Source organism: Babylonia areolata, chromosome 4, assembly GCF_041734735.1.
Source record: "Babylonia areolata isolate BAREFJ2019XMU chromosome 4, ASM4173473v1, whole genome shotgun sequence".
Taxonomy (NCBI): Eukaryota; Metazoa; Mollusca; class Gastropoda; order Neogastropoda; family Buccinidae; genus Babylonia; species Babylonia areolata.
In genome coordinates this window covers 2,315,320-2,341,415 of record NC_134879.1, presented here as the reverse complement: position 1 = coordinate 2,341,415, position 26,096 = coordinate 2,315,320, and the positions used below count along the sequence as shown (strand labels likewise).

The 26,096-nt window shown below is 41.5% G+C and overlaps 1 protein-coding gene across 2 annotated transcripts in view; it reads right to left on the bottom strand.

Moving 5' to 3' along the window:
- Positions 1–802: 802 nt before the first annotated feature.
- Positions 803–26,096, bottom strand: part of LOC143280781 (protein YIF1B-like) — a 25,793-nt gene continuing 499 nt past the window's right edge. For both annotated transcript variants that reach the window (XM_076585455.1, XM_076585456.1), the window contains exons 2-9: positions 23,119–23,262; positions 21,133–21,269; positions 17,940–18,044; positions 16,748–16,826; positions 14,310–14,367; positions 3,941–4,096; positions 2,671–2,764; positions 803–2,171 (exon numbers count right to left, since the gene is read on the bottom strand). In XM_076585455.1, coding sequence (XP_076441570.1) covers positions 2,013–2,171; positions 2,671–2,764; positions 3,941–4,096; positions 14,310–14,367; positions 16,748–16,826; positions 17,940–18,044; positions 21,133–21,269; positions 23,119–23,262 — 932 coding nt within the window. In that variant the 3' untranslated portion in view covers positions 803–2,012. The remainder of the gene's footprint in view (positions 2,172–2,670; positions 2,765–3,940; positions 4,097–14,309; positions 14,368–16,747; positions 16,827–17,939; positions 18,045–21,132; positions 21,270–23,118; positions 23,263–26,096) is intronic.

The following is a 26,096-nucleotide window of genomic DNA, read 5'->3' as shown; positions in this document are numbered from 1 at the left end:
AAACTTTCCATAGACCAGACTACTACTATTTACCAGTGTTACATGTGAAGAGACTGGTTAAAAAAAAAAAAGAAGGAAAAATAAACTTTCCATAGACCAGACTACTATTATTTACCAGTGTTACATGTGAAGAGACTGGTTTAAAAAAAAAAATCATGGAAAAATAAACTTTCCATAGACCAGACTACTACTATTTACCAGTGTTACATGTGAAGAGACTGGTTAAAAAAAAATCATGGAAAAATAAACTTTCCATTGACCGGACTACTACTATTTACCAGTGTTACATGTGAAGAGACTGGTTAAAAAAAATTCATGAAAAAATAAACTTTCCATAGACCGAACTAATACTATTTACCAGTGTTACATGTGAAGAGACTGGTTAAAAAAAAAAAAAAATCATGGAAAAATAAACTTTCCATAGACCAGACTACTACTATTTACCAGTGTTACATGTGAAAAGACTGGTTAAAAAAAAAAATCATGGAAAAATAAACTTTCCATAGACCGGACTACTACTATTTACCAGTGTTACATGTGAAAGACTGGTTAAAAAAAAATCATGGAAAAATAAACTTTCCATAGACCAGACTACTACTATTTACCAGTGTTACATGTGAAGAGACTGGTTAAAAAAAAAATCATGGAAAAATAAACTTTCCATAGACCGGACTACTACTATTTACCAGTGTTACATGTCAAGAGACTGGTTTAAAAAAAAAAATCATGGAAAAATAAACTTTCCATAGACCAGACTACTACTATTTACCAGTGTTACATGTGAAGAGACTGGTTAAAAAAAAAATCATGGAAAAATAAACTTTCCATAGAGCAGATTACTACTATTTACCAGTGTTACATGTGAAAGACTGGTTAAAAAAAAAAAATCATGGAAAAATAAACTTTCCATAGACCGGACTACTACTATTTACCAGTGTTACATGTGAAGAGACTGGTTAAAAAAAAAATCATGGAAAAATAAACCTTCCATCTTCACTGGCAGCTGCAATATTATGACACTATATGCAATCAAACCACTGCTGACATACATAACATCTTTCAATCTTAATTCTCTTTCATGTTTTTTTTAATTTTTTTTTTTTTAACACAAATGACTTTGGATACAATGGAAAAACTAAAATAAGAGCGAGATTATTATTAAATGTTCTCACATTTTCTTTGGCTGTTAATTTCTGTTTAAAGAAATATCACAATAATAAGAATAAAACAAAACAAAAAAAAGATGCTGAACAGTTCTGAGAAGGACTCGATTCCACAGCTAAAGACCACTTGTCACTATCATTGGCCTTTATTTTTAAAGAAACAGCACAATAGTTTTTAAGAGTGAGAGAATTATTACATGTTGATGATGTTCTCAGTTTCTTTGGCTTTTAACAAACATATATATATATATATATATATATATTTTTTTTTTTTAAGAAATATTACTATGTTTATCATCATTAGTGGACTATATATATCATATATATACCGACAGTATGTTATTGCTGTGTGATCAAGTCTGTACCAACAGATCCAAGATGAAAGAAGCTGCAATGAGGTGGTTAAAAAATACACATATATATACATATATCTAAAGAGAAAGAAAAAGATGCTGAACAGTTCTGAGAAAGGACTTGCTTCCACTGGTGAAGAAGACCTCAGGTCACCATCATTACATCATAAAACCCAACCCACAACAGCACCAACCAACCCCTCCTGAATAAAGGCAGCTGCAATGACGTGGGTCAAGACAGAAAGGTGGGAACAGTTCCAACACCGGACGAAGACGGCTCGTCTTCATCCTCACATCGTTACACCTTACCTACGACAGCACATACCAAGCCCCCCAGGATGAAAGAAGCTGCAATGAAGGTGGGGGGAAAGGGGGCTGGCTGAACAGTTCCGGCACAGACCGGGTGAAGACACACCACCACTTCTGACTAGGTTTTTTACTTGGTTAACTACACCCTGCCAACGACCTGACCTGACCCGACCTGACCCGACCCGACCTACACCTTGGTTCCAAACATGACGTGGCGCGTGAGCCACCACATCAGGAGGGGCTGGGCGGCGGCGATGGAGATGATGAGGTACAGGCTGCGCTTGGTGCCACGGGCGGAACCCTCGCTGCCGGCATGGGGTAGCACTTTGTGCCGCAGGGTTCGAACCTGCGTGCCAGGAAAGCCAATTCTTTGGTTGTTGTTGTGTGAGTGGAAAAGATGCATCTTTGTTGGGGTGGAGGTTGGGGGGGGTGTTCGGTGGGTGTGTTGTGTGGGTGTTTGGTGTGGTGTGAGTGTGGTGCGTGTGTGGTGTATTTGTGGTGCCGTGTGCATGCATGTGTGTGTTTCATGATGGTGTGTGTGTGTGTGTGTAGTGTATGTGTGTTATTCATGTTGGTGCGTTTGTGCATGTGTCCATACATGTCATGTGAGGTTTGGTGCAAGGTGGGGTGGTGCGATTCGGTGTGTGTGTGTGCGCACACACGAGTAAGCGTGTGTGATCACACGTGTGCATGTGCGTTATGGCGCGGAAGGCTGTGGACACGTGAAGGCACAGAAGTACAAAAGCACTTGCAAATGGTGACAACTTCACTGCACGTATCAATACTATCAAAGACTAACAGCTACTTGGGTGCACAAACCGAGGCAATGAGCAAGATCGTCTCACCAGAAAGAAGGATAAGGCAGCAGCAAACCACAGCAGTGTGATGTAATAACCCGCTCCCCTGAACAACAGGCCTGCCAGCAAGCTGAAAATCATGCTGTCACAGAAAACACACACACACACACACACACACAACACACACACACATCAACCACAAATGTTCCATCAGTAACATCACATTATCATGTTCTTCACACTTTAATGTTCAACTCATTTACAAAGAAACATGAGTATGCTCACACTTTAAAAAATTTTTTTTTATTTATTTATTTTTTTATATAATCTTTGTGATATGAACAAGTACAGTGTGTGTGCTCAAGAAGTATCACTCTCAAGGGATGTCATGGTCACTGACCAACTGCAGTGTATGTATTCCCAAAAGGTACAGATATTACTTCTTTTGCTCTTCCCCAACAGCGCACACTGAAATACCATTTCACAAATGAAAACCAAGGCCTTTTGATACGTAAGAGAAATCATACTGACAAATGACGATTCCCCCATTCTTCCTCTTCATATCATACCATGTTTCTGTACTAATTTGCACCCCTTAACTCACTCGGGACGACAAGTTTTCTCCCTTGCTTTTCCCCACAGATGGCCCATTTGTAAGGGTTTGGAAAAAAAATTACAAAAAATACAAAATACTGTGTAGGAAAATGAAACTTTCAGAACTGGTTTATTACGTGTTGAGCTAGTACATATAAAATAATCAAATTTCTCATCTTATTTTTACAGTTTTGCCTTATGTAGAAAATACTGCCAATTTTTCACCCCGAATCACCATACCTATGCTCGCTTTCTGCATTAAATTCGCTTTCTTCTTCGTCATCATCCACCTCTTCAATGTCCAACCCTTCAGTTTGTAGCATTTCAAGTACTTCGGCAACCCTAAAACATTGCCGTCGCTGCCTTGTTCGCTACACAACATTCTGAGAAGAGCCCTCTTTGCTAACAGGCTGGTACGTGAGCAGACGACCGGTCAGTGACTTTGTCAGCGTGTGTGCGAGACAGGCCACACATGCCGGGCTGACCAATCATACTGTTCGATTGTGGAGTGACCCAGAATAGCGCACTCTGCTTGGCTAATCACAAAATCACGTGTACAGCGCGTGATGGAATTTTACTTTCGAAGAATGCTATTCCATTCCTTCGTCCGAATACGTTTTGTGTAGGAATGCGTGAGCATTCCTTCTTCCGGAGAGATTTAAGTTTTCTACCTTCTTGCAATTTTGTAAATGTGTGAATGCATACTAGTTATATAACTGCTTACCCTACAAACTTGTAGCCCGAGTAGGCCAGGCAGTCTGTGTACTTGAGGTCGGAGGCAAGGTTCATGACGTACAGACTGAGCATGACGGCGATCAGCTCAATGATCACCCACACCAGAGCCGTGCTGGCCTGCACGCCCAGCTGCTCCGGGGTGAACCTGCCATCAAAACAACATTTGTATTTGTATTTCTTTTTATCACAACAGATTTCTCTGTGTGAAATTCGGGCTGCTCTCCCCAGGGAGAGCGCGTTGCTATACTACAGCGCCACCCTTTTTTCTTTTTTTTTTGTATTTTTTCCTGCGTGCAGTTTTATTTGTTTTTCCTATCGAAGTGGAATTTTCTACAGAATTTTGCCAGGAACAACCTTTTTGTTGCCGTGGATTCTTTTACGTGCGCAAAGTGCATGCTACACACGGGACCTCGGTTTATCGTCTCATCCGAATGACTAGCGTCCAGACCACCACTCAAGGTCTAGTTGAGGGGGAGAAAATATCGGCGTTTGAGTCGTGATTCGAACCAGCGCGCTCAGATTCTCTCTTCACATTACAGACTGAGGACATCTTGATTCAGCCACCTTCCCTCTTGTTTGTGTCTGTCACAGACAGTTCGAGGACATCTTGATTCAGCCATCTTCTCTCTTGTTTGTAACTGTCACATTACAGACCGAGGACATCTTGATTCAGCCACCTTCTCTCTCGTTTGTAACTGTCACATTACAGACCGAGGACGTCTTGATTCAGCCACCTTCCCTCTTGTTTGTAACTGTCACATTACAGACCGAGGACATCTTGATTCAGCCACCTTCTCTCTCGTTTGTAACTGTCACATTACAGACCGAGGACGTCTTGATTCAGCCACCTTCCCTCTTGTTTGTAACTGTCACATTACAGACCGAGGACATCTTGATTCAGCCACCTTCTCTCTCGTTTGTAACTGTCACATTACAGACCGAGGACAGCTTGATTCAGCCACCTTCTCTCTCGTTTGTAACTGTCACATTACAGACCGAGGACATCTTGATTCAGCCACCTTCTCTCTCGTTTGTAACTGTCACATTACAGACCGAGGACATCTTGATTCAGCCACCTTCTCTCTCGTTTGTAACTGTCACATTACAGACCGAGGACGTCTTGATTCAGCCACCTTCCCTCTTGTTTGTAACTGTCACATTACAGACCGAGGACGTCTTGATTCAGCCACCTTCTCTCTCGTTTGTAACTGTCACATTACAGACCGAGGACATCTTGATTCAGCCATCTTCTCTCTTGTTTGTAACTGTCACATTACAGACCGAGGACATCTTGATTCAGCCATCTTCTCTCTTGTTTGTAACTGTCACATTACAGACCGAGGACATCTTGATTCAGCCACCTTCTCTCTCGTTTGTAACTGTCACATTACAGACCGAGGACATCTTGATTCAGCCACCTTCTCTCTCGTTTGTAACTGTCACATTACAGACCGAGGACGTCTTGATTCAGCCACCTTCCCTCTTGTTTGTAACTGTCACATTACAGACCGAGGACGTCTTGATTCAGCCACCTTCTCTCTCGTTTGTAACTGTCACATTACAGACCGAGGACGTCTTGATTCAGCCATCTTCTCTCTTGTTTGTAACTGTCACATTACAGACCGAGGACATCTTGATTCAGCCATCTTCTCTCTTGTTTGTAACTGTCACATTACAGACCGAGGACATCTTGATTCAGCCACCTTCTCTCTCGTTTGTAACTGTCACATTACAGACCGAGGACATCTTGATTCAGCCACCTTCTCTCTCGTTTGTAACTGTCACATTACAGACCGAGGACATCTTGATTCAGCCACCTTCTCTCTCGTTTGTAACTGTCACATTACAGACCGAGGACGTCTTGATTCAGCCACCTTCCCTCTTGTTTGTAACTGTCACATTACAGACCGAGGACATCTTGATTCAGCCATCTTCTCTCTTGTTTGTAACTGTCACATTACAGACCGAGGACATCTTGATTCAGCCACCTTCTCTCTCGTTTGTAACTGTCACATTACAGACCGAGGACATCTTGATTCAGCCACCTTCTCTCTCGTTTGTAACTGTCACATTACAGACCGAGGACATCTTGATTCAGCCACCTTCTCTCTCGTTTGTAACTGTCACATTACAGACCGAGGACATCTTGATTCAGCCACCTTCTCTCTTGTTTGTAACTGTCACATTACAGACCGAGGACATCTGGATTCAGCCACCTTCTCTCTTGTTCGGGCAAACAATTAAGCTAACTGGTCCACTCAATGCTGTTGCAATGTAAACACACACGCAATTAGCTGAGCATCATGACGTGAGACCAAGTTTAGTAGTGGCGACAGCCCTGGCCTCATGATCGATAGGTCCAGAGCGACTGGGTAATGCTACGACAGGAAACAATGTGACCACGCTATGTAGTAGTCGAAAATGAACCCGTCCGAACAATGGCGACGCTGGCGTAACGTCGGAACAAAATGTGATCGAGCGTAACAAAATACAGCAAAATCCTAACGATTGGCATCTCTGTGCATGAACTGGTGGCCCAGTGGTAACGTGCTGGCCTGGGAAGCAAGAGAATCTGAGAATGCAGGACCAAACTGAATCCCTCACCCACCAGAATTTTCTCCCCCTCCACAAGAGGAGCCGGAGTGGTGGTCCGGACACCAGTCATTCGTAAGAGATGATCTCCTGTGCAGCATGCACTTTTATTAATGGACACTAAGCACATATGAAAGAACCCAAGGCAACGAGAGGGTTGTCTCTGGCAAAATTCTGAAGAAAAATCCACTCTACATATAAGTACATGTGTATGCACATGACTGAAGCGTGATTAAACGGCACAGGAAACGAATGATGAGCACTTTAGACAGCTGTCAGTTAGCTCTACCAAGGTTGGCAGCCTGTTGTGCAAAAGGTTGGGTTTGTTGAGCACTTAGAATTTGGTCTCTGACTGAATATAGGCACTGTCTATAAGTATAAATAACAATAATAATTATAACAACAGACTATCATATAATAATTATAACAACAGACTATCATGTGTATGGTTAACATTTACAGTACATTGTTGATCCAGTAGACCCATTTGTCTTTAAAGAGTAATGAAAATTTTTTTTTCTAGATTTCTTGTATGCCTCATATTCTTAGTGGAAATTGTTTTTGCTCATTTTTTATTGTTTAGTAAATAAATGAAAATATTGTTTGAATTACAACTCCTATTCTGATGTTATGGTTCTCAAAGACCCATGGGTGTTTTTTGTTGTTGTTGTTGTTGTTGTTTGTTTGTTTTTGTTTTTTCTAAAGAACAAAATAAATATATCAACACCAAAATGTGACATGTGTGGAAGGCAGCCTTGGGCTTGTGGGCATCTCCCCTCTCCCTAAAATAATGTGGGACCCACACTGTCTCCCCAAAATAATGTGGGACCCCCCCCCCCCACACACACACACAGGACATATCTCCTGTCTCCCCAACATAATGTGGGACCCACACACACACAGAGGACATATCTCCTGTCTCCCCAACATAATGTGGGACCCACACACACACACACACAGGACATATCTCCTGTCTCCTCAACATAATGTGGGACACCCCCACACACAGGACATATCTCCTGTCTCCCCAACATAATGTGGGACCCCCCACCCCCACACACAGACAGGACATATCTCCTGTCTCCCCAACATAATGTGGGACCCACACACACACAGGACATATCTCCTGTCTCCCCAACATAATGTGGGACCCACACACACACACAGGACATATCTCCTGTCTCCCCAACATAATGTGGGACCCACACACACACAGGACATATCTCCTGTCTCCCCAACATAATGTGGGACCCCCCACCCCCACACAGGACATATCTCCTGTCTCCCCAAAATAATGTGGGACCCACACACACAGGACATATCTCCTGTCTCCCCAAAATAATGTGGGACCCACACACACACACAGGACATATCTCCTGTCTCCCCAACATAATGTGGGACCCACACACACACACAGGACATATCTCCTGTCTCCCCAACATAATGTGGGACCCACACACACACACAGGACATATCTCCTGTCTCCCCAAAATAATGTGGGACACCCCCGCACACACACACAGGACATATCCCCTGTCTCCACAAAATAATGTGGGACACACACACAGGACATATCCCCTGTCTCCCCAAAATAATGTGGGACCTACACACACAGACAGGACATATCTCCAGTCTCCCCAAAATAATGTGGGACCTACACACACAGACAGGACATATCCCCTGTATCCCCAAAATAATGTGGGACCTACACACATACACAGGACATATCTCCTGTCTCCCCAACATAATGTGGGACCCCCCCCACACACACAGGACATATCTCCTGTCTCCCCAACATAATGTGGGACCCCCCCCCACACACAGGACATATCTCCTGTCTCCCCAACATAATGTGGGACCCCCCCCACACACACAGGACATATCTCCTGTCTCCCCAACATAATGTGGGACCCCCCCCCCCCCACACACACACACAGGACATATCTCCTGTCTCCCCAACATAATGTCGGACCCCCCCACACACACACAGGACATATCTCCTGTCTCCCCAACATAATGTGGGACCCCCCCCCCCCACACACAGACAGGACCTATCTCCTGTCTCCCCAAAATAATGTGGGACCCACACACACAGACAGGACATATCTCCTGTCTCCCCAACATAATGTGGGACCCACCCACACAGACAGGACATATCTCCTGTCTCCCCAACATAATGTGGGACCCACACACACACACAGGACATATCTCCTGTCTCCCCAACATAATGTGGGACCCACACACACACAGGACATATCTCCTGTCTCCCCAACATAATGTGGGATCCACACACACAGACAGGACATACCTCCTGTCTCCCCAACATAATGTGGGACACACACACACACAGGACATATCTCCTGTCTCCCCAACATAATGTGGGACCCACACACACAGGACATATCTCCTGTCTCCCCAACATAATGTGGGACCCACACACAGACAGGACATATCTCCTGTCTCCCCAACATAATGTGGGACCCACACACACAGGACATATCTCCTGTCTCCCCAACATAATGTGGGACCCCACACACACAGGACATATCTCCTGACTCCCCAACATAATGTGGTAATGTGGGACCCTCCCCACACAGACAGGACATATATCCTGTCTCCCCAACATAATGTGGGACCCTCCCCACACAGACAGGACATATATCCTGTCTCCCCAACATAATGTGGGACCCTCCCCACACAGACAGGACATATATCCTGTCTCCCCAACATAATGTGGGACCCACACACAGACAGGACATATCTCCTGTCTCCCCAACATAATATGGGACACACACACAGGACATATCTTCGGTCTCCCCAAAATAATGTGAGATTCCCACACACACAGGCAGGACACATCTCCTGACTCCCCAACATAATGTGGGACCCACACACACAGACAGGGTAGCACAGCTAAAATGACTCAATTGCAAGTATGTGTCCTAATCCTATGGACCAACATTGTGCAGACAAGGTGAATTGACTCTTTTATAAGAATGAGTCTGACAGACCCACAACATAGGAATAAGTGGGTAAATAATGAAGTACGTCAAAGGTAAAGCTGCTTAATCAATCAATTTAATTTTATAAGCTCAAAAACCTTCTAAAGTTTTGTGGGGTTTTTTTTGCAAGGAAGAATCCTCACATCACAAAGAACAGAGAGAGAGAGACAGAGACAGAAAGAGAGAAAGAACAAAATAGCAACAGACATATCCTAAATCACTTGACGCAGGAGAATCCTAATGAATCATTTAACTCATTCTACCCCATAGCTACACTTGAAGCAGGAGAATCCTAATGAATCATATAACTCATTCTACCCCACAGCGACACTTGAAACAGGAGAATCCTAATGAATCATTTAACTCATTCTACACCACAGCTACACTTGAAGCAGGAGACTCCTAATGAATCATTTAACTCATTCTACCCCACAACTACACTTGAAGCAGGAGAATCAGAATGAATCATTTAACTCATTCTACACCACAACTACACTTGAAGCAGGAGAATCCTAATGCATCATTTAACTCATTCTACACCACAGCTACACTTGAAGCAGGAGAATACTAATGAATCATTTAACTCATTCTACCCCACACAGCTGCACTTGAAGCAGGAGAATCCTAATGCATCATTTAACTCATTCAACACCACAGCTACACTTGAAGTAGGAGAATACTCATGAATCATTTAACTCATTCTACCCCACACAGCTGCACTTGAAGCAGAAGAATCCTAATGCATCATTTAACTCATTCTACACCACAGCCTCACTTGAAGCAGGAGAATCCTAATGAATCATATAACTCATTCTACACCACAGCTACACTTGAAGCAGGAGAATCCTAATGCATCATTTAACTCATTCTACACCACAGCTACACTTGAAGCAGGAGAATCCTAATGAATCATATAACTCATTCTACCCCACAGCGACACTTGAAACAGGAGAATCCTAATGAATCATTTAACTCATTCTACCCCACAACTACACTTGAAGCAGGAGAATCCTAATGAATCATTTAACTCATTCTACCCCACAACTACACTTGAAGCAGGAGAATCAGAATGAATCATTTAACTCATTCTACACCACAGCTACACTTGAAGCAGGAGAATACTAATGAATCATTTAACTCATTCTACACCACAGCTACACTTGAAGCAGGAGAATACTAATGAATCATTTAACTCATTCTACCCCACACAGCTGCACTTGAAGCAGGAGAATCCTAATGCATCATTTAACTCATTCAACACCACAGCTACACTTGAAGTAGGAGAATACTCATGAATCATTTAACTCATTCTACCCCACACAGCTGCACTTGAAGCAGAAGAATCCTAATGCATCATTTAACTCATTCTACACCACAGCCTCACTTGAAGCAGGAGAATCCTAATGAATCATATAACTCATTCTACACCACAGCTACACTTGAAGCAGGAGAATCCTAATGCATCATTTAACTCATTCTACACCACAGCTACACTTGAAGCAGGAGAATACTAATGAATCATTCAACTCATTCTACCCCATAGCTACACTTGAAGCAGGAGAATACTAATGAATCATTTAACTCATTCTACCCTACAGCTACACTTAAAGCAGGAGAATCCTAATGAATCATTTAACTCATTCTACACCACAGCTACACTTGAAGCAGGAGAATCCTAATGAATCATTCAACTCATTCTACCCCACAACTACACTTGAAGCAGGAGAATCAGAATGAATCATTTAACTCATTCTACACCACAACTACACTTGAAGCAGGAGAATCCTAATGCATCATTTAACTCATTCTACACCACAGCTACACTTGAAGCAGGAGAATCAGAATGAATCATTTAACTCATTCTACCCCACAACTACACTTGAAGCATGAGAATCCTAATGCATCATTTAACTCATTCTACACCACACAGCTACACTTGAAGCAGGAGAATACTAATGAATCATTTAACTCATTCTACCCCACACAGCTGCACTTGAAGCAGGAGAATCCTAATGAATCATTTAACTCATTCAACACCACAGCTACACTTGAAGCAGGAGAATCAGAATGAATCATTTAACTCATCCTACCCCACAGCTACACTTGAAGCAGGAGAATCCTAATGAATCATTTAACTCATTCTACACCACAGCTACACTTGAAGCAGGAGAATCAGAATGAATCATTTAACTCATTCTACACCACAGCTACACTTGAAGCAGGAGAATCCTAATGCATCATTTAACTCAATCTACACCACAGCTACACTTGAAGCAGGAGAATCCTAATGAATCATTTAACTCATTCTACCCCACAGCTACACTTGAAGCAGAAGAATCCTAATGAATCATTTAACTCATTCTACCCCACAGCTATACTTGAAGCAGAAGAATCCTAATGAATCATTTAACTCATTCTACACCGCAGCTACACTTGAAGCAGGAGAATACTAATGAATCATTTAACTCATTCTACACCACAGCTACACTTGAAGCAGGAGAATCATAATGCATCATTTAACTCATTCTACACCACAGCTACACTTGAAGCAGAAGAATCCTAATAAATCATTTAACTCATTCTACACCACAGCTACACTTCAAGCAGGAGAATCCTAATGCATCATTTAACTCATTCTACACCACAGCTACACTTGAAGCAGGAGAATCCTAATGCATCATTGAACTCATTCTACACCACAGCTACACTTGAAGCAGGAGAATCCTAATGCATCATTTAACTCATTCTACACCACAGCTACACTTGAAGCAGGAGAATACTAATGAATCATTTAACTCATTCTACCCCACAGCTACACTTGAAGCAGGAGAATACTAATGAATCATTTAACTCATTCTACCCCACAGCTATACTTGAAGCAGAAGAATCAGAATGAATCATTTAACTCATTCTACACCACAGCTACACTTGAAGCAGAAGAATCCTAATGAATCATTTAACTCATTCTACACCACAGCTACACTTGAAGCAGGAGAATCATAATGAATCATTTAACTCATTCTACACCACAGCTACACTTGAAGCAGAAGAATCCTAATAAATCATTTAACTCATTCTACACCACAGCTACACTTGAAGCAGGAGAATACTAATGAATCATTTAACTCATTCTACACCACAGCTACACTTGAAGCAGGAGAATCCTAATGAATCATTTAACTCATTCTACACCACAGCTACACTTGAAGCAGGAGAATCCTAATGAATCATTTAACTCATTCTACCCCACAGATACACTTGAAGCAGAATCAGAATGAATCATTTAACTCATTCTACACCACAGCCACATGCCAGCTACAACTCCCCTGAACCAGCACTACATGAGACCACAGCAGTAAAGAAATTAAATGAAATTATGGTGCTTAGAGCCTCGCCGACCACTAAGGCCATCTCAAGGCTATCGCCACGTTAATACCTACTACTAGGGTAAAAAAAACAAACAATTAAAACGAGTCACCACTTTAAACTTTCCACTCAAAATTTAAAACAAACTTCCATAGTTTCAAACCTTCAAATCTGACTAAAAATGTTAACTTCTTTCAAGAAGTCCATCAGTGCCCACGGAGGGACACCACGAAACAAGGTCTTCAAAGAAACCGCTGCGTAATGTCTGTGTCTAACGTCATGCAGATCCCAACAGTCAAGGTAGCATGTGTTTCACGGTGAGAGGCTCACCACAGGGAATACATCAAGGGGCCTCTTCCCCCTTCAACAAGTAAGAATGAGTAAAAAAAAAAAAAAAAAAGTGTGCCCCGCATGCAGTCTGCACAGCACAGACTCCTCCTTTCTGTTCTTCACCCCCGAAGGGAGGGTCTCTTTTAGGTCTGGACGGATCTGGAACAGCTTGTTGTCCGTCTGGGTGTTCCACTCCTCTTGCCAAAGATCCTTAACATAAGTGTTCACCTTCTGCTTCATGTCTGTCACTGCAGTAAAAAGTAGGGCTGTTCACTAAAACAGCGAAAATCAGTGGACAACTGTTTATTCAATCGGTCAAACGAAGCTGCGTTTTCAAGCTTCCAGAATCCGTAAAAGCACAGCTTTGAACACCAACTGTACCAGCCAGAATAAACAACATCAGAATAGTGTATTGGTATGAGTATACCCATACCAGGTTCACAGGGGAAGTGTGATGAGACAACTCGAACCTGCAGTAGAAGGAGTTAACACAACAGTACCCTTGACTGTGAATGCCACACGATTTGTATTCGTATTTGTATTTCTTTTTATCACAACAGATTTCTCTGTGTGAAATTCGGGCTGCTCTCCCCAGGGAGAGTGCATCGCTACACTACAGCGCCACCCATTTTTTTTGTATTTTTTCCTGCGTGCAGTTTCATTTGTTTTTCCTATCGCAGTGGATTTTTCCACAGAATTTTGCCAGGAACAACCCTTTTGTTGCCGTGGGTTCTTTTACGTGCGCTAAGTGCATGCTGCACACGGGACCTCGGTTTATCGTTTCATCCGAATGACTAGCGTCCAGACCACCACTCAAGGTCTAGTGGAGGGGGAGAAAATATCGGCGGCTAAGCCGTGATTCAAACCAGCGCGCTCAGATTCTCTCGCTTCCTAGGCGGACGCGTTACCTCTAGGCCATCACTCCATATACACATACCTACTGCCTGCTTTGCAGTCCAGTGATACCAAATGTAAGAAACATCAGCTGAAGAAGAAGCTTTAGAAATCATCACTCACATGAGAACACAAAGACCTGCACTAGCAATGTGTGGACAAACATCAACCTACCTGTTCTGTGTGCCCATTAATACACCTGCTGCAAGTACATACGTAACGAACGCCATGACTGGAACAGACATGCATGAAAAATTGCCAGTAACTGCACAGATAAAAATGACCATACATTCACAATACTTTTCATCTCATCAACACAGACCCTAAAACAAATACGAGTGTAAACACCCACACCATAAATCCAGTAACTGGAGTGCCAGCCTTTCAGTTTCAGTTTCAGTAGCTCAAGGAGGCGTCACTGCATTCGGACAAATCCATATACGCTACACCACATCTGCCAAGCAGATGCCTGACCAGCAGTGTAACCCAACGCGCTTAGTCAGGCCTTGAGAAAAAAAAAAAGGGTGAATAAATAATAGATAAATACATTAAAAAAAAATTACTACTACCACTACTAATAATATGTACAAGGCGCAAAAACGTGATGAAGTCAACTATAAGCGTACATAAATAAATAAATAAATAATGATTATAATATAAAAAAAAACAAAAAAAACTGCCAGCCACCATGGCAAAGTGGTTAGCGTTGTAGACTGATGACTGGGAGGATGTGGGATTGAGCCCCATAGTAGGTATGGATTTTTCTGCCCATCACCAGCTCTTCTAGAGCTCAGTGTGATATGATGTCTTCTTCTTCTTCTGCGTTCACTCGTATGCACGCGAGTGGGCTTTTACGTGTATGACCGTTTTTACCCTGCCATGTAGGCAGGCATACTCCGTTTTCGGGGGTGTGCATGCTGGGTATGTTCTTGTTTCCATAACCCACCAAACGCTGACATGGATCTTTAACGTGCGTATTTGATCTTCTGCTTGTATATATACACACGAAGGGGGTTCAGGCACTAGCAGGTCTGCACCTGGGAGATCGTAAAAATCTCCACCCTTTACCCACCAGGCGCCGTCACCGTGATTCGAACCCGGGACCCTCAGATTGACAGTCCAACGCTTTAACCACTCGGCTATTGCACCCGTCTGATATGATGTCAAATGGGAACACATGGACCCACACGGCTGAAGGTCATCCAGTAAGCCGCGTTGTAGGTAAGGATTTTTCTACCCATCACCAGCTCTTCTAGAGCTCAGTGTGATGTGATGTCAAATGGGAACACATGGACCCACACGGCTGAAGGTCATCCAGTATGCCCCATTGTGGGTAAGGATTTTTTCTACCCATCACCAGCTCTTACAGAGCTTTGTGTGATGTGATGTCAAATGGGAACACATGGACCCACACGGCTGAAGGTCAGCCAGTATGCCCCATTGTGGGTAAGGATTTTTCTACCCATCACCAGCTCTTCTAGAGCTCAGTGTGATGTGATGTCAAATGGGAACACATGGACCCACACGGCTGAAGGTCATCCAGTGTTTCTCAGATTTCCTGACCAACACTGCAGGTGTCTGCATCTCTCCAGCCTGGCTGACACTGGACAGGACAGCCTTGCCACAAAAGTCCCAAATCTAAATGCTGACCAAGGGGAGAGAAAAACCCACACTTCTGATGGGGCTTGAAACGCATATTCTCCCATATGTTAGACCACAACTCAAACCACTTTTCCATGGCAGCTGGTATAACATATACTATTACCAAGCAGATTTTTCAACTACAAAAAAAACAGAAGAAAAAAAAATACAGAGAAAGATAAAAAAAAAAAAAAAAAAAAAAAAAAGGAAAAAGAAAGATGGGACATGGAAAAGGGGACTGGAAATTAAAAAAAAAAAAAAAAAATTATCAGTTGCCCTACTATTCTATATCAGTCTGTGTCCAAGAAAACATCTTAACTGTTGGAATACTGTCACTCTAAAAGAACTCAAAGACTTCTAACAGTTGAAACCCATAACCCCCCCCCCCCCCCCCACACACACACACACACACACCCATCCCCCCACCCTCATCCACATTCATTCTTTCATCTCTCACTCTTACAACTCAAGAGAAATCAGTGACTTTCCATTATCTCGTACATGACAGAAAGTGGTACACATAATATCTCATATATGACAGAAAATTACACACACATTATTGTATTTGTATTTTGTATTTTGTATTTCATTTTATCACAACAGATTTCTCTGTGTGAAATTCGGGCTATACTACAGCGCCACCCTTTTTTTTCTTCTTTTTTTCCCCCTGCGTGCAGTTTTTTTTATCTGTTTTTCCTATTGAAATGGATTTTTCTACAGAATTTTGCCAGGAACAACCCCTTTGTTGCTGTGGGTTCTTCTACGTGCGCTAAGTGCATGCTGCACACGGGACCTCGGTTTATCGTCTCATCCGAATGACTAGCGCCCAGACCACCACTCAAGGTCCAGTGGAGTGGGAGAAAATATCGGCGGCTGAGCCGTGATTCGAACCAGCGCATTCAGATTCTCTCGCTTCCTAGGCAGACGCGTTACCTCTAGGCCATCACTCCACATTGAGCCCAGTTACTTACTTGGTATATAAAGATCAGGTGCATTGATTTCATATCTAGGAGCAATGGGATCATCTTGGTTGTACTGTATTGACCAGTTCTGAAAAAAAAACAAAAAAAAACAACACAACAGGATTAAATACATTAAATAAAACATGATAATGGTGAAAATCAGAACAACTCAACTGGCCTACAATACAGGGGCTGCCACAATTTAAGATAAGAATATCTTCTTCTTCTTCTTCTTCTGCGTTCGTGGGCTGCAACTCCCACGTTCACTCGCATGTACACGAGTGGGCTTTTACGTGCATGACCGTTTTTACCCTGCCATGTAGGCAGCCATACTCCGCTTTCGGGGGTAAGATAAGAATATCAAGTTTTATCATTTGCTGGACCACCGGAAAATTATTCAGCGCTCAACACAAAAAAAAGAGAGTGCTCAAATCTAAAGAGTACCATGCTGAGATGTGCACCTCTCAACAATTTCCTTGTTGTTATTTTCCTCCTGGAACAGATCATCCCTTGTTTCGGATAATAGTCCACTGGATTTGGTAAGGAAATGAACACATCATGCACGCGTGTACGTCTTTGTGTGCATATATATGCATGCCATACAGACGCATTAAGCATGCATGGACAAGTGTGTAGACATATGTATATACGTGAGAATACATATAATATTCGAATGTCAGAATCTAAAATGTTTTTTACCAGACTTCACCAAAAGTTCTTTTGAATGCGTTATTAACAATTCCAATATGTTATTTGCTGTTGCAGGAGGTTTGCTGCGTAGTCCAATAGGACATTTGTTATAGTTGTTTGATGTTGGCGTTTATAACGTTTCCATTTTCCCTAGCGTTGTCTCTCCCTATTCACCCCCCACACATACACTTTTACCCCCACCCCCCTCCCACAACCCCTACCCCCACGTTTTTTGTTTTTTGTTGTTGTTGTTTTTTTGGTTTTTTTGTTTTTTTCCCGTCTAATATCACTTCAAGTGGATAGACGTTAAACTGAAGATGAACGAACATTCATGTGTGTATCTGTAATTTCATGAGAGCATCTGTAAGCTCCCACATAAAGTGTCTGTACAGGAGTGGATGTACGCACTATATGTTTCCATGTCAATGACCAAAAAGTAGGTGCGTATGTCCATGCTTTATCCAAAACCATTTTCTGCACAACTTAAAGCCAGCAACTGCAACAGACTCACCGAATGGGTGTAGGGGAAGATGAGCAAGCCGATTTTCTTCCCTACATAAGCTGTGTCAACTGCAAAGTAGTACTTGAGTTTTGATGTTGCCACATATTTTTCCAGCTGCACAAAACATACATCATAAATAAATGAATACACAGCACAGAATCACTTCCATAAACAGTCACCTGATATACCACACTTCAATCATGGCCACTTGTTCTTTCTTAGTTTCCATCCTATTTAGTATGCGACCAGTTCATCAAATGATTTTCAGCCAATTATGCTGAAAAAAAAACAATGCTTCCTGAGACAATGCAACATATAACAAGGCCTTCAAGATTCACTTGTGATAAATTGCGTCCCATAGCATTAATTACAGAGTAATTTCCCTTTTTTACTATCTGCACCAAAACGTTTGCAAAATAAATAAAAATTCCATGCTTAGCAAAAGAAGTTCCTGTTTGAACAAAAAATGATAATAATGACTGCTCTTGTTGTTGTGTCAGAATAAGAGGTCAAAGTGCCAAGTTTAGAGAATACAAAAAATTTAAATATAACAGTAAATGCAGTTTGCATATAATTAGGCTTCTTTTATTATTTTTTTGTGCCCATCCCAGAGGTGCAATATTGTTTTAAACAAGATGACTGGAAAGAACTGAATTTTTCCTATTTTTATACCAAATTTGGTGTCAACTGACAAAGTATTTGCATAGAAAATGTCAATGCTAAAGTTTACCACGGACACACAGACACACACACACAGACAACCGAACACCGGGTTAAAACATAGACTCACTTTGTTTACACAAGTAAGTCAAAAACATTCCAACATAAAAACATGTGCGAAATCTGAGCTGCTCTCCCTGGGGGTGAGGGGTTTGCTATCTTCTTTTTCGCCCTTTTTCCTGTCAGCAAGTGAATCAATTTTACAATTAAAATAGATCTATGTTTTAACCCGGTGTTCGGTTGTCTGTGTGTCTGTGTGTGTGTGTCTGTGTGTGTGTCTGTGTGTCCGTGGTAAACTTTAACACTGACATTGTCTCTGCAAATACTTTATCAGTTGACACCAAATTAGGCATAAAAATAGGAAAAATTCAGTTCTTTCCATTCATCTTGTTTAAAACAATATTGCACCTCTGGGATGGGCACAAAAAAATAAAAAACGAAGCCTAATTATATGCAAACTGCATTTACTGTTCTATTTATATTTTTTTGTATTCTCTAAACTTGGCACTTTGATCTGATATTCTGACCCAACAACAAGAGCAGTCATTATTATCATTTTTTGTTCAAACAGGAACTTCTTTTGCTAAGCATGGAAGTTTTATTTATTTTGCAAACGTTTTGGTGCAGACAGTAAAAAAGGGAAATTACTCTGTAATTAATGCTAGGGGACTTAATTTGCTTTACACTGACCTTTCTCATCTTACATTACATTTTGAAATTATACTCAATACATAAAAAGCTTGGATTTTTTTTTAAGTGTATCACAAGTGAGTCTTGAAGGCCTTGCCTCTCTTGGTTTGTTTTTGTTTTGTTTTGTTAGAATTTTGTCAGGGACAACCCTTTCGCAGCTGTGGCTTCTTTGATGTGCACTAAGTGCATGCTGCAGACAGGACCTCAGTTTACCATTTCATCCTAAGGACCGACCAATCAAAACACCTCCCAAGGTCTAGTGGAGGGGTAAGTAAAAAAATCCTGGTCCATATAAAAATTGGAATCAAACCCACGGACCCTCGGTTCTTAGGCACCTTACCACTAGGCCACTACATTCACACACACACACACACGCACGCACACACACACACACACACACACACACACACACACACAAACACACACACACACACACACATACGCAGGCACAACAGCAAAGTGGTTAAAGCGTTGGACTTTCAATCTGAGGGTCCCAGGTTCGAATCTCAGTAACGGCTCCTGGTGGGTAAAGGGTGGCGATTTTTCCGATCTCCCAGGTCAACATATGTGCAGACCTGCTTGTGCCTGAACCCCCTTCATGTGAAAATGCACGCAGAAGATCAAATGCACACATTAAAGATCCTGTAATCCATGTCAGCGTTCGGCGGGTTATGGAAACAAGAACATACCCAACATGCACACCCCTGAAATCAGAGTATGGCTGCCTAATTGGTGGGGTAAATAAACAAAACGGTCATACACATAAAATGTTACATGTCTGTCTAAGTGTGTATGTGTGTGTGCCTCAAATCTGAATAACACAGGAAATGAATGATAACCACCCAAATGCAGTTGTCAGTCCGCTCTACCCAGGTAGGCAGCCTGTTGTGAAGATGACCCCGTGTTTGTAAATCTCTTAGAGCCTGGTCTCTGACTGAGGACAGGCACTATATGCCGTAAAGTTCGGTCTATAAGCCGCAACTTTTTACCCCAGCTTCAACCTGTGCGGCTTATACAATGATGCGGCTTATTTGAGGATTTTAACGATCCCTGGAGTGTCACGTTCTCGTCTATTCTTAGCTGCCTTTCAACTCACCAAAATCATGATTTCTGTCCATGAATTTTTGGATGAGCTTCACGATAGTGTGCTAACTGTTTACGTTTTATAAATGAAATCCCCACACATTAAAGCCTTCAGATCAGCATTCAGTTCTACTCTGCTCAAGCATACACCCTCATCATGCCGAAAACGCGATGTAATGCCTATGATGCAGCCTTCAAATTGAAGACGATTGACCTAGCAGACAACAGTGCAAGTGGCGAACCAGCAGCGACCTCCACTTTGCGTTCATGTTCATGAAGTGAAAGCGAGGCTGAAGTCAGTGACAAGATGGCAGAGGAAGCTGTGCTGGTTCTCTTCAACTCGGACACTGAAGTGAGCAGGATGATGATGAATAAATGTGACTATCCCTAAATTATGGATCTTATTTTTGTTGTGTTCATTTTTTTTTTTTTTTTTTTTTTTGCACTAGCAATATTTTCGCTTGCTTTTCTTTGTGTTGTTCCCGCTTGTGTGTATTTCATAACCTACAGTACTGACAGCTTTTCTGTAGTATCAGTATGTGTTCCGGTACCGGAAATAGGTGCGGCTTATAAGCCAGTGCAGCTTATGTATGTATGAAGTTCAATTTTTTTCCTAAATTTAGTGGGTGCGGCTTATATACCAGTGCGCTCAATAGACCGAACTTTACGGTAAGTACCCATATCATCATCATCAGGCACGCACACTCACATTCTTATGGACATACTCCTTGCCCTGGTCAGCCAGCGTGGTGCCGTACTGCATGGCCATGCTGGCCATGGGGTCTTGGAAGAACTGCTGGCCCGGGTACATCGATGGCTGCTGCTGCTGCTGAGGGGGGTAGCCACCTGAGAGACATCACAGGCAGAATACAATGCAGATTTGACGCTCACACCGACGGGCGCAATAGCCGAGTGGTTAAAGCATTGGACTGTCAATCTGAGGGTCCCGGGTTCGAATCACGGTGACGGCGCCTGGTGGGTAAAGGGTGGAGATTTTTACAATCTCCCAGGTCAACATATGTGCAGACCTGCTAGTGCCTGAACCCCCTTCGTGTGTATATGCAAGCAGAAGATCGAATACGCATGTTAAAGATCCTGTAATCCATGTCAGCGTTCGGTGGGTTATGGAAACAAGAACATACCCAGCATGCACACCCCCAAAAACGGAGTATGGCTGCCTACATGGCGGGGTAAAAACGGTCATACATGTAAAAGCCCACTCGTGTGCAAACGAGTGAACGTGGGAGTTGCAGCCCACGGACGCAGAAGAAGAAGAAGAAGACGCTTACACTTCCCAGAAAAGGGAGGCTTGTTACATTTCACTTGTCCCTTAGTCTGGCTGACAAAAAGATGGGAAGACAACATCCCAGAATGGACAGGTCTGAGGCTGAGCGAGGCCCTTAGGGAAGACAACACCCCAGAATGGACAGGTCTGAGGCTGAGTGAGGCCCTTAGGGAAGACAACACCCCAGAATGGACAGGTCTGAGGCTGAACGAGGCCCTTAGGGAAGACAACACCCCAGAATGGACAGGTCTGAGGCTGAGTGAGGCCCTTAGGGAAGACAACATCCCAGAATGGACAGGTCTGAGGCTGAGTGAGGCCCTTAGGGAAGACAGCATCCCAGAATGGACAGGTCTGAGGCTGAGTGAGGCCCTTAGGGAAGACAACATCCCAGAATGGACAGGTCTGAGGCTGAGTGAGACCTTTAGGGAAGCAGAAAACAGAGAAGGATGGAGGAAGGTGTATGACAGGTTAGCTGTGGTGCCCCAACAGTCATCCGGACTAAAGGACAAGTGGAGTGAAGTCTTTACATATACAATGAAATTTTTTTTTTAAATTAAAAAAAAACAACAAACACTTCTGCATGTTGACCCAGAGGTAACGCGTCCACCTACGAAGCAAGAGAATCTTCTTCTTTTTCTTCTTCTGCAATCGTGGGCTGCATTTCCCACGTTCACTCGTACACAAGTGGGCTTCTGCATGTATGACCGTTTTTACCCTGCCATGTAGGCAGCCATACTCCGCCTTCGGGGGCGGGGGGGTGCATGCTTGGTATGTTCTTGTTTCCATAACCCAGCATTGGATTACAGGATCTTTAACATGCATATTTGATCTTCTGCTTGCGTATACACACGGAGGGGGTTCAGGCACTAGCAGGTCTGCATACATGCTGACGAGATGAGACGATAAACTGAGGTCCCGTGTGCAGCATGCATTTTGTGCATGTAAAAGAAGCCATGGCAACAAAAGGGTTGTCCCTGGCAAAATTCTGTAGAAAAATCCACAATGATAGGAAAACAAAAAATAAAATTGTTCACAGTCCAAAAAAAAAAAAAAAAAAAAAGGTGACGCTCTCAGTGTTGCAATACGCTCTCCCTGGGGAAAGCAGCCCGAATTTCACACAAAGAAATTTGTTGTGACAAAAATGAGTAATATAATAATACAACAAAAACGCATCAAGTACACCATACACATACAAGCATATGCAGACACAAACATGCAAACACACACACACGACCAGCAGCAGTTCAAGAGGCACATTGGTAATGGAACTTCTGCACTCTCACAGTAAGCATCAAAAAGTACCATTCATCCAGAGACTAAACACATACACTTCACAGCTTCAAAGATTTCCTTTTGAACATGGGAACAGTTCCAACCTGTGTATGTAAGCACATTCCTCCTGTGTCTTACCGTACACCGGCTGACCGTGGTAGTTCATGGCATAGGGCTGTGGAGGAGTCGGTGGTGCCCCCTGGCCATTGCTGGTGTCTTCGAACAGCTGTGGTCTGGGGCCCCCTGCTCCCCGCCCGTCCCGACTTCGCCGCTTCTGCCCGTCTGAAAGCACACCTTCCCTCAATGGACTGGTTTATACACATGACTTTATCATTCGTCACACTGTCGCTCGAGTCTATGAACATGGTTATAAATATGTATTTTATGATTTTACACCCTAACTCAATGGACTCATTTATAATATATATCAATCATACGTGACTTTATACATCACATTATCAGTTAGTCACTAAGTCCAGTCTATGAACTTGGTTATTATAGTCATGACTTTATTAGTCACCCCTCCACTCTATGGACTCACTTTATATAATTGGTTTTATATCAGCCAAGCCTTCACTCAGTGGACTCAAGTTATATAAATTATGAATTTAAAAGTCAATAAATGCATATCGACAGTCAGATGAAAACATTATGACAATCATCACAGAAAGCTGAGTACCGTGTACTTAATATCAGAATGAAAAACTTCATCTAAACTTTGAAAGACACTAATTTGTCAAAAAGAAATATTCCAGGCGATCAACACCTTATTCCTTGAAAAGTCTGTTACATGTGTATTTCAATCAAACCTAAAACACATGATGCTAATTGATATAATGATAGTATTAAACCACAAAGTGCACTGAAGCTATACAATGCAATATATTTGTAAGACTATATAATTAAAAAATAATATTCATAAACTATAATAATAATGACATTTGTTAGATTCTTTATATTCAACAATATGAACATAGGGTTCCAGACTTCTCACACAACAAAATGGATCACAATCATTCTTCACATATTACAAAATCTATTTAGAGTTCGACATACAGTCCTTGTTACATACACAGATCTTCCTATATGACAGTCTTATTAAAGTGTAATGTCTCCAGTGCAGAAACTGATATACTCAAAAATAAAAATACTGCATTCAGCCATAAACTGTGTGACAAGAAAAAGTGGTATACTTAGACTAGAATCTGTGTTTAAATATACTCAGGTAAATGATATGATTCTAACTAGGTAGTTCATGAAAAGTCCACCAAAGAATTTCATGTCATGCCAGAAAACGATGTAAAAGGTTTTAGCAATTCAATCAACTAATTTCTTTTCAATTCGACATTCTCGATTATATCATAATTATAAAAATACTAATTACTATTTAAGATTATTTCATAAACAACATCAAGATCAATATGAAAATAAATGACACTGAGTGACTGACAACAAAAACACATACACAGTCAAAAAAGAAGTAAACCAACAACAATAACTGAATAAAAAGCAGCAGCAGCAGCAAACAATCATCATAATCAGTTAATTACATATCCTCTAAAAAAAAAAAAAAAAAAAAAAAGTTAGAGACTGCTTTTGTTTGCTAAATAAGAATATACAGACCTGGAATGATTCTTGTTAATTAAACTCAGTGCTGCATGAGATCCTGGGTTTTCATTTTTTGACTCACTTGTGTAAACAAAGTGAGCCTATTTTATAACCTGGTGTTCGGTTGTGTGTGTGTGTGTGTGTGTGTGTGTGTGTGTGTGTGTGTGTGTGTGTGTGTGTGTGTGTGTGTGTGGTAACTTAAACTTCGTTTTCTCTGGAAATACTTTTGTCTGCAAAAACTAATGCCATCTACATAATTGTAGGAATTTTCCTGAGTAACAAAATCATATTGATATGAAACTGTCATAATTGGATAGTGTGTTCATTTTCCTTTCAGATAAGTATAGGTTATACCTACATTCATTTGGTAGTTTGTATGCTAGATTTTCTTGGCATAATTATTAACCACAACTACCAAACATCTCTTGGTGAATGGTTGTCACTGAGTATTACATAGGTTTGGCACTAAATTGCTTTCAGTTTATATCAGGGAATGCTACAAAACAGAAAGATTTTATGCCATGTATTTTTGTTGTACTATTTCCTCTATAGTCCTTTGTGCTTTATTATTTATTGTTGTGTTTTTTTCCAGATTCGATAAGTGGATGGGAAAAACAGAACTGTATAAGTTATTTGTGACACAGCTCAAGAAACTGATGGAACAACTATTAAAAGCTCTTACAACAAACTTACAGAGGTAAATAAATCGTCTTACACAATGGAAATATTAACAGCTGGTTCAACAAAAACAGAGGAAAAAAACTGCCATTAGAAATTGTAGACAGGATGAGGACCAAGCAGTGAAAAATAACTGAATGGTTCTCACACACACACACACACACACACAAACACATTTATAAGCACCCACACATGCATGCTTGGATGCTTGCATACATACATGCACTACTTTACTGTATCTAGGAGTATACTGGATAGTCATAATTTTCTGACTTAATGTGATAATTTCTTCATTTGCATTGGCCTTTGAGTTTGATATGGACTTCCAGAGAAAAAATCACAGAGAAATCCTTTTGTTTTTAAATTGGTATTATTTTTATTATTATTATTTTTTTTTAGCTAAGAAGTAACGGCAAAAAATAAAATAAAATAACAACATCAACACTAATAATAATGACAATTGTACTTGTACATGTATAATGAATCCTTTTTTTTTTTTTTTTTGGTGTGTGTTAGTTGAAAGGTTGATCCAAAATTCCCACATTTCATCACAGAAAAGAAAAAGCAAACTTACATAAAATATTACATCATTATCTACATTTCTTCCCCCATACTCTTTTTTTTTCTTTCTATATGTAGTAAATTGGTTAATAACAATACTCTTCATTTCTTCCCTTTATTCAGTTATTGGGCTTCTTTTCTGCATTCGAATGGTGGATAAAATTGATTAATGCAGAGATTTTTTATGTTATTAATTCACAACTTTTTCCATCTTCAATACGAATCTGAATGAAAGGTTACTGGGGAGGAAATGTGGGTATTGCCAAAAT